The sequence below is a fragment of the Kryptolebias marmoratus genome, linkage group LG16 (genome assembly GCF_001649575.2).
Source record: "Kryptolebias marmoratus isolate JLee-2015 linkage group LG16, ASM164957v2, whole genome shotgun sequence".
Taxonomy (NCBI): domain Eukaryota; kingdom Metazoa; phylum Chordata; class Actinopteri; order Cyprinodontiformes; family Rivulidae; genus Kryptolebias; species Kryptolebias marmoratus.
Window position 1 is genome coordinate 426,587 of NC_051445.1, and position 9,093 is coordinate 435,679.

Genomic DNA, 9,093 nt, shown 5'->3' on the forward strand with positions numbered 1-9,093 from the left:
GTTCTTCAGAAAATCGACCAGCAGGCCCAGAAACCTGCTGAACGGTTGGATTATCTCGTGTCGGTCTCACCCGGTGTGTGTGCGACGAGTTGTAGGCGGGCGGGTCGGAGGTCGGCGACACCCCGCATCCTTCAGAGGCGGCGCCCTCCAGAGGACTGCTGGGGAACAACAGGTGTTCTTCTTCATCTCCTCCTCCTCCGCTGCTGTTCCCCTCCTCCTGATGATGATGGCGGCGGTCTGGAGGCTGCAGCTCGAAGCTCAGCGAGGAGTTCAGGACGACGACGCCGCTGCAGCAAAAAACAGAGTCCGATGATCCGACCGGTTCTGTCTCTGATTATATGAATACCTCAAACTGCTCAGAAGAATAGAAAAGCTTCAATTAAAGTTTCTGAGCTCGAAGATACTCAGTTTTTTTCAGGTCAGTGACGTCATCAGCTCAGATCACAACAGGTTTAAAAACTTTTAAAAAGCTGTGATTCTTTCATTTTATTTACTTTATTTCAACAACATGAAGCTGAAATGTTTTATCCTGTCAGATTTTTTATTTCCATCCGTTTCTGAACGTCAGATTAAAGCTGAGAACGAGTTTAAAATGTTTCCGTCTCAATGCTGAGTCAGCGTTCCCGTTTTTACAATCCAGCTTCCTCCTGCAGAGTTTATTATTTTATTATTTTAATTGTTCATAAAACGTTCAGCTCAGTCAGGAGACTTTTACATTTTCTAAATATTTATCTTTATTAACAAACATTTTCCCCACAGAGATCTTTTTAAGAAACATCATTCTCTTTAAATCTGTTTCTAACTGGCTGTTTTTATCTTCGAGTTTTAGCTACCATGCTGCTAATTTTATATTTATTATGCATTAAACACACATCCCTTCAAGAAAAGGGAGACGTTTAATCCTAAATGCAGCTTCTTTTTTTACCTCCAGCTTTTTCTCTGTGTTTGTTTTCTGTTTATTGTTAATAAGAATAATCCAGCTGAAAAGGTTTAATGATATCTCTGACAGGGTTTTCTGTGCAGAGCTTCAGAAAGCTGCTGCTTGATCCTGTAACCCAGAAAACCCCAGAATCCTGATAAATCCACTAATCTGCTGCAGGTCGTTAATCGGCTCAGAGAATCGCTGACGTCGCTGCTCACATTTCACTGCAAACAGCCCAGAAACACAAAGACCTGAATGTGTTAAAGCCCGGACTCTGGACCGGCCCGGCCCGGCCCGGCCCGGCCCGGCCCGCCCCGGCTGCAGGTTTAAGGAGTTTTTAATTTTCTCTCAGTTGGAATTAAAGAGGATTTTTCTCTGAATCTGCAGGAGGTTCGGTGAACAGAGGCGATCTCCTTCATGGTTTCTGGATTTAAACGAGGACAGAAAATCCTTCAGGCGAACACCGAGTGAATTCAGCAGCTTTCTGCTGATTTTGCTGCTTCGTCTGCAGAAATCTGCAGCTTTCTTCATCCGAACAGGATCAACGTTCAGAAACCAGCAGGCATTCCTGTTCCTGGTTGCTTCAACCTTCCTTTGACCTGAACTCAGCACAGAAACCCTCCGCTGATGTTTGAACTTCATCTGAGGAGGTTTTATTTCCTTTCATCGGGTCAGATTCTGTAAACCTGACAGCAACCGGCCCGTCAAAGGTTGGGGTCAAAGGTCAGGCAGGTACTCACCGTAGTCCGGAGCAGGTGCTCAGAGCCACTCTGGACCGGGGGAATCCTCGGACGCTGCCGTGATAATAACAGTGAGTCTGCAAACACAGAAACATCTGTTCACAGCTGGAAAACCCAACAGAGACGGGCCGACGGGTCGCGGTGCGTTCAAGGACTCACCACAGGGTCGGCCGTCACAGACACTCCGGTTCCGTTGGGGAGGTAGAAGAAGATGTTGGGCGGTTTGGGCATCAGGTGGCTGCAGACAGAACAGAGTTTTACTGAGAACCTGCAGGACTTTCAGGCTATTCCTGCTGGGTTAATGAATCCAAACGGACTCACTGGTTCTTCTCCAGGTCCAGCAGGAGGAGATGTCCTCCCACCTCCAGCCCACACTGCAGCCTGTCAGGGTGACCCTCCTGAGAACACAGAACCAACAGGTCCGTTACGTTCTGACCTGATGAGATGTCAGACCGGCAGAAAGCAAACACAGAAACACCAACATCAGACATCATTAAATGTGACGCCATCAGACTGCAGCGTGAACAGTCTGCGGTTCTGGAGCGACCCGCGGGGCGGAGGACGACATGGCGCCGAACGCAGAACACCTGAAGAACAAGTCATCTTGAACAAAGACAACAAAGGCTGAAGGAAGCTTTGAAGGACCTGCAGAAAGCTGACTTACAGCTGGGTGCTAAATCAGCTGTGGTGACCAGATGTTGTGCAGCAGAGCTGCACAACATCTGGGTGAGGAACATCTGGGGGAGGAACGTCTGGGTGAGAAACATCTGGGGGAGAAACATCTGGGTAACTCTCTCTGTCGAAGCTGTGAACATCTGGGCAAGGAACAATTGGATGCAGAACATCTGGGGGAGGAACATCTGCGGGAGGAACATCTGGGGGAGGAACATCTGTGGGAGGAACATCTGGGGGAGGAACATCTGCGGGAGGAACATCTGGGTGAGGAACATCTGGGTAACAGCGTTTCTGTGTGGAAGATGTTCAGCAGGAAGCGTGTCATAAGCCGAGTGTAACGGTCACTCCTTCACTTCCTGTGAAGCCGCGAGGCGAGCGGCTGGACAGGAAGTGTCTCCTCTTCAAAGAGCTGGAAGACGCACTGATTGGATAACGGATGCACTCAGCTCCGCCCACTTCCTTAATGACCAGAAAAGAGGAAGTGAGGATTCTGCTGTGAAAACCTCCTGGTCCAGCCATCTTTTCTTTGTAGTTTCCTGTAATCTTCATCATCATCATCATCATCATCATCATCATCTTCATCATCACTCGCCGCCATGAAAGGCAGGCGATGATGTAACTGCCTGTGTCGTCTTCGCATCTGTGCACATGTCTGCCTGTTAGCAAAATATCTCATGAACCACTGAATGAATTTTAATGAAATTCTCAGAAAGCGATTAATTAATCAAGCCAACTTGATTCAAGATGGCCGCCACAGCTTCAAGGAATGAAAGAGCTTCAAGTTAATAAAATATAAATGAAATAAAAAGGTTTTAAATAAATGATCCCTTCTTCTGTAACTTTGGAGGTTTAAACTTGAAGGAAAGTTCCTGATGTTTGTTCCGTTTAACGTGGTTTGTTTTACAGCAGGAGAGTCAGAAACATCAGAAGGTTCTGGGTGGAGAACTCCTTTAAATCGAGCAGAATTCCCCTCCGAGGCGTGTTTGTTTTCTCCACCCTGACTCATTGTGAGGCAGGATGGGGGGGTGGGGTGGCTGAGTCATGTTCTGTCCGGTTCTGATCCATTTACTGTTGGATCAGAACCAGAACAACACGACAGACTGAGAGTCAGACAGAAGAAATATTCTCAACCTTGTTTTTAAGTTTAGACTCTAAAGAAAATAAAAGTTTATTTTATATTTAAGCCTTTTAATCAGAAAGTTTGATATTTAAAGGTTTGACTCGACAGCTGGTGCGACAGATAAACAGGAGTTTCTCACGTTTTAAACTTTCAGTCAACATTAAATCATTATTATTCCTTTTAAATGCTTCTATAAATAAATATATAAAGAGTTTATAAAGAGACATTTATAAATGCAGAGAATACTTTTTAAACCTGACTAATAAACAAACAGTTTGACCATTTTACAGTGGCTTTCTGAGTAAAACTTATATCTTACATGTTAAGTTAGGAGAAACAGAGTTTTATTCTGAAAGGACTAACGAGCTAAAGGCTACTCTGAGCTAAGATCACAGCTGGTTTGAAACAGCTTCAATCTGAAGAGGAAGTCTAATTAAAAACTAACATCTGTCTGTAAATATCAGCTGAAGTTAGAACATCTGTCTGTAAGTATCAGCTGAAGTTAGCAGAACATTCTGTTACTCTCTGTTATTCCAGATAAATCAGAGTTCTCTGAGTGAAATAAACCTCAGCTGAGTTTGTAAATCAGGAGTTCTGGATAAATAAATATGAGTCATGAGCTGCCATCAACGATCCGGTTCTCATCCAATCACAGATCTCCGATTGGAGCCATGAGGTGCAACAGCTCCAGCTATGGAACATCAGCGCCTGTCAAACATCTGCTGCACATCTGTAACAAACTGCGTCTCCTCTGGAGCTCAGTGTGGTTCTGAACACGAAGACAGAGGAGAACATGAAGGAGAACCACATGTTCCCTCTGTGCAGGGAGGCCATGTCTCGCACCCAGGTTTCAGATGATGTCAGAGCTGTGGACGCTGGGGGCGGGGCTTAAAACTGCCGACCACAACAAGGAGGAGGAGAGGGGAAGGAGCTGAGGAGGAGGAGGAAGAGGAGGAGGAGCTGAGGAGGAGGAGGAGCAGCTGAGGAGTGTTTATGAGTTTGGTTTAAAAACAAACAGGAGAGAAGCTTCATCTCTGAGTTTCTCTGCAGCCGCTGAGACAGAAACACATTAAAATCTATAAAAACGTTCAGTCTGGTTCCGCTCCGGGATCCGTTTAGAACCAGGACTAGAATCAGGACTAGAACCAGGAGTAGAACCAGGACTGGAACCAGGACTTTGGACCGGTTTTAGAGTTCCTCGCTGACGTTACTGAAAACCTGCTGAGCCCAACAGATGTTCTGTTTTCAGGATCTCCAACTTTCTCCTCCTGGACTCCAGAGAGGGGGCGGGGCTTCTACAGGAAATGACCTCAGAGCTTCTGTCAGCTGCACAGGAAGTGCCCAGTGTTCCTGCAGGAAGGTGTCGGTGAAAACTTCCCGCTTCCTTCCTGTCTGCTGTCGGGCTGAGACTCCGGAGGAACCCGAGACGTCCTCCTCCAGATCCAGATCCAGATCCGTCTGTCAGCGGTCTTTGTGACAGAAAACTAAAACCCTAAATCCTTTCATCTATTTATCACTTTAATCATCTGTTCTGATGAGTCATTTTTACTGAAACAGAGGAAAACAATAAATGTTGGGTTTGGTTTCCTAAAGCTTTAAAAACGTTCAATAAAACATTCAACTTAAGGTACATTTCTGACCTGAAAAGCTTCAGCCAGGCTCCGTCTCTGTCCGTCCACCAGGACGAAGGGACGGGTCGTCTCCAGGACGGGACGTCTCCGCCTGTCCACACCTGAGGACAAAAACAGAGAACTTATTATTTTTAATTTCATCTGTTCTTCGCTTCCTAATCAGAGGAAACAACAGAGAAATTAGATTTTCTGCTAAAATCCAGTAAAAACGCTGAATGACTGCTGAAAGTTACCGAACTGAAAAAATACAGAATGCAGCTAAAAGCTAAGCTAAAAGCTAAGAGTAGCTGAAAACAGAAACAGATTTCTGAAGAGATCTGAATGTTTCTATGGAGAAAATATCTGTAAATGAAGGTAAATATTTAGAAAAGTATAAAAGTTTCAGCAGCCGTCAGTGGAACGAACCGAAAGATTTCATTTATAAATTCATAAAAAATAAATAATAATTAATAAATAAGAAGCTGTTGCCTGATTTTTATGTTCAGTAAAAATGTTTTAAGGCTGGTTAAAAAAATAAATACAGTCAGAAAAAACATTAACTTTTCTTTTTGTCATACTTTTATAAACTTATTAACTTCAGAACCTTTAATGCTTCAACATGTTTCAGTAAATCACAGCTTGTCTATTTTCCAAACAATGTTTAAAAGCAAAAAATACTTTTTACTGTAAAACAGAAAAGTGGATAAAATAATTTTAGACAAACAGACATTAACGTGTAAAAACATTAAAGGCTTGTCTTTATAACCCTAACGGCAGGTCAGCTGTTCTGTCGCCTCAGGTGAGTCTCTGTACCTGTCACGGACCCGTCCGTCGGGCCGGCCACGCGCAGCCCGTCCCGCGGTGCGTTCAGGGACCGGCAGCCCGTGAAGGCAGCACGGCCGCCCAGCAGCAGCAGCAGCAGCAGCGGAGGCGGCAGACCGGCGGCGCCGCTCATCGTCGCTGCGTCACCGGGAACCAGCAACAGGTTGCTGCTCGGTGAGGCTCTCCCGTCCGGTTCCGGTTACCTCACAGTGTCGGGGCTCCGGGACGGACTCCACCGAACCTCCATGATACCTCTTCTCCCTGTAAAGCCCACATGAAACATAAACCCCCCCCCGCGGGTCGGAACCGCCGCTGCGACCGTTAACCGGAGCGGTTTACTGCGGCGGGACACCGGGAGGACGGGTCCGGTTCGGCTGGTTTCAGGCGGACTGGACTCCTGGAAGCTCAGTTTGTCCGTCCGGAGGGCGGCTCTGGACTGGGAGGGCACCGGACCGCCCGTGTTTTTAACGGGAAGTAACGCAGACGTCACCCCGCTGGGTCAAACTAACCGGAAGTGGAACGAGCAAGACCGGAAATCCAGCCTCCAAAATAAAAGCGCGAAAATGAACATTTTTAAACAGATCAAACCGCAGGATGTTTTTAACAGCTGATTTTAATATGTTATCAACAGATATTTACATGATTTATCCAGACACGTTGAAAAATACAACTCTAACGTTTACCGCAGCAGGACCAGAGAAAATGGCTCCAAATGAGATAAAAACTTTACAACAGTTTGATAAACCTGGAACAATGGCTTTTCTAAAGCAGAGATGTTTACCCATAATCCACTGCAGCATGGTTGGAGAAAACTAAGCCCAGGGTATGAACAGAAACACCTCATCAGCACGGTGGTGGAGGGCTGATGGTTTGGGCTCCTTGAGTCGATCATAAACTCTGTAAACCAAAGACGCCTCGAGTCAAATGTGAGGCGGAACCACTGCACTGCTCAGAGAATTTATAATTTAGATAAAATTATTTTCTTTCACAAAGCTTTTAACCTATACAGGATCCAGGCTGGATTTATAAATTTCTTATTGGCACAGTTACATCATCAGTTATAATTATTTTCATTTAAAGAAGCTCATGGTGGCAGAGGATTTAACCCCTTCCTAACATGAACACTTTACTGTCTGCCACACATGGAGGAGTTTCTGCATCGGTGGTTTTAGACACATTTAAATCTGTTCACACTGAATATTATTTTATATTTCCCATAGGTTTCAACATAAATGTTTTTTTTTATTTCAAAGTAAAAGACTGTCATCGTACCACTCATCATTTTTCCGGGATTTTCTTTAAATTTTGGAATATTTTCAGCTTTTATTACTAAGTTTTAAAAATTATCATCCAGTTTCGTAAATGAATGTTTTATCTTGATGTTTTTATATAAATGTAAACCGGACCGGTCCACGTGGAGCCGATCTGAGCTGAATGAACGCTCAGCTCCTGGAGGTCGGGCTCAGGTGGAGGTGTTGGTGCTGTGACCCACTCGGCGGGCCGACAGCAGAATAATTGATGCTTTGAGGAGGATTACGGGTCAGAGGACTGAACTGATCCGGGGTCAGTTTGCTGAACATGAATCAGATTAAAATCCTGAATGAAAAACGCTGCACGTGCTGCTGCGGATCAGCTGGTTACATAACTCACCTGTACAGAGACTGAAGGTAATCAGATCATGTGATGAGACACACACGCACACACACACACATGCACCAACACACATGCACACACACAGCGCTGAATCTGAGGTTCCGTCGGTTCTGCAGAGGTCAGCTGATCCTTCGATCGTTCCTCCACAGATGATTAAAATGATCGTTTTGTTTGTTAGCTGCGTTTTTAGCTGTTTTTCCCTTAGATCCAGATATTCAAACAGGCGGCAGCAACATGATTAATCATCTGAACACTGATTCAGCGTCGGCGCAGCGAGCAAACTAAAGATCTGCTGATTGGTTTTTATTGTGTGAAATTTGTTTTATCAGGATGAAGAGCAGGACGTCTTCCTCTCTGCGCCGCAGGCGGAGCTGCCTTTCTCCTCCTAACTGCAGGCGTAACGCGTCTCCTCCGAGTCCGACACTTCCTGTTTGTGATGACGAAAGAGGCGACGCCCCCACCTGCTCAGGTGCTGGAACACCTGAGGACAACGAGCAGGGAAGACGTGAACAGGAACAGGAACTGCAGGAGAACATGACGCCCAGCAGGATAAATTATAGATTTTATTTCCTTTAAAGATGCTCTTCTTTTAATTAAAAACGGTTCCTAATGCTTGAATAAGAAACTGGTCCTTCCTTGGATTTGTTGTTGCTCTTTTGCAACAAATAAAATCTGAATTAGTTGTTTTGATGATCTGTAGGACGACGCTCACCGTCTTTGGTCCTCGGCTGCTGATCGTCTTCCTGTCGGAGGAGCAGATCTGTCTGTGCAGCTGCAGGTTGTAGAGAAACAAAACTCTCCTCTTCTCCCTCTGAGGGGAAACAAAGATGTCAGATGTGGTGATTTATTTCTCATCTGAAGAAGGAGTCACAGCTTAAAATGTAAATCTCACTTTTTGTCTAATTTTAAGCATCTTTATTTTATTTTTGTGTAGCCCGGGGTAAAAACTAAATACATCTATATTTCTTTTCCTTAGACCTGTATCTGTTCTTTATTTCCCGCGGTTTTGACAGATTGTTTCTGTTTCAGTTTGTCTTCACTCTGCTCCCCCTGAACAGAGTCTGTAAGAAATAAACAACAATAAACATAAACAATAATAAAACTGGAAGGCAGCCGGAGCTCAGTTCATGCTCGTCACTCTTCCTGAAGAGAGTTAAACTTCCCTTTAGGTTTAAGGTGAGTCCTGTGTTGTTAATCATCACACCTGATTTACTTCCTGCACAAACCTGGATCTCTGTTGGAACTGCAGAGGATTTCTGGTTTAATAAAGTTATCTGGCTGCCCTGAGGTGACCCTGCTGACCTTCAGCCTGAGTCTTACCTGGACCTGCAGGTGAGGAGAACCTTTTCTCCTCCCATGTTGTTGTTGGCAGAACACAAACTGAAATATGTCAGATAATATTTGAAAGGTGTTTCCGTGGCAACGATCAGCAGATCAGGTAGAAGTGTCTGTTAACCACAGTTAGAGCCGTCAGCTCTGCAGTAATAAAGCTCTTACATTAATCAGATTTACTGCAGCTCGCACAGATCAGTGAGTGTGTGTGTGTGTGTG

At 45.0% G+C, this 9,093-nt stretch overlaps 2 protein-coding genes across 2 annotated transcripts in view; both read right to left on the reverse strand.

The window, feature by feature from the left end:
• The window catches only part of adam15 (ADAM metallopeptidase domain 15), a 16,798-nt gene extending 10,440 nt beyond the window's left edge, over window positions 1–6,358 (reverse strand). The window contains exons 1-6 of the mRNA XM_037980302.1: window positions 5,881–6,358; window positions 5,098–5,189; window positions 1,984–2,060; window positions 1,822–1,900; window positions 1,663–1,739; window positions 35–287 (exon numbers count right to left, since the gene is read on the reverse strand). Of these exons, the coding sequence (XP_037836230.1) occupies window positions 35–287; window positions 1,663–1,739; window positions 1,822–1,900; window positions 1,984–2,060; window positions 5,098–5,189; window positions 5,881–6,022 (720 nt within the window). The 5' untranslated portion in view covers window positions 6,023–6,358. The remainder of the gene's footprint in view (window positions 1–34; window positions 288–1,662; window positions 1,740–1,821; window positions 1,901–1,983; window positions 2,061–5,097; window positions 5,190–5,880) is intronic.
• Window positions 6,359–6,492: 134 nt separating this feature from the next.
• dcst1 (DC-STAMP domain containing 1) overlaps window positions 6,493–9,093 on the reverse strand; it is an 11,305-nt gene continuing 8,704 nt past the window's right edge. Inside the window, exons 14-15 of the mRNA XM_037980303.1 lie at window positions 8,255–8,386; window positions 6,493–8,023 (exon numbers count right to left, since the gene is read on the reverse strand). Of these exons, the coding sequence (XP_037836231.1) occupies window positions 7,928–8,023; window positions 8,255–8,386 (228 nt within the window). The 3' untranslated portion in view covers window positions 6,493–7,927. The remainder of the gene's footprint in view (window positions 8,024–8,254; window positions 8,387–9,093) is intronic.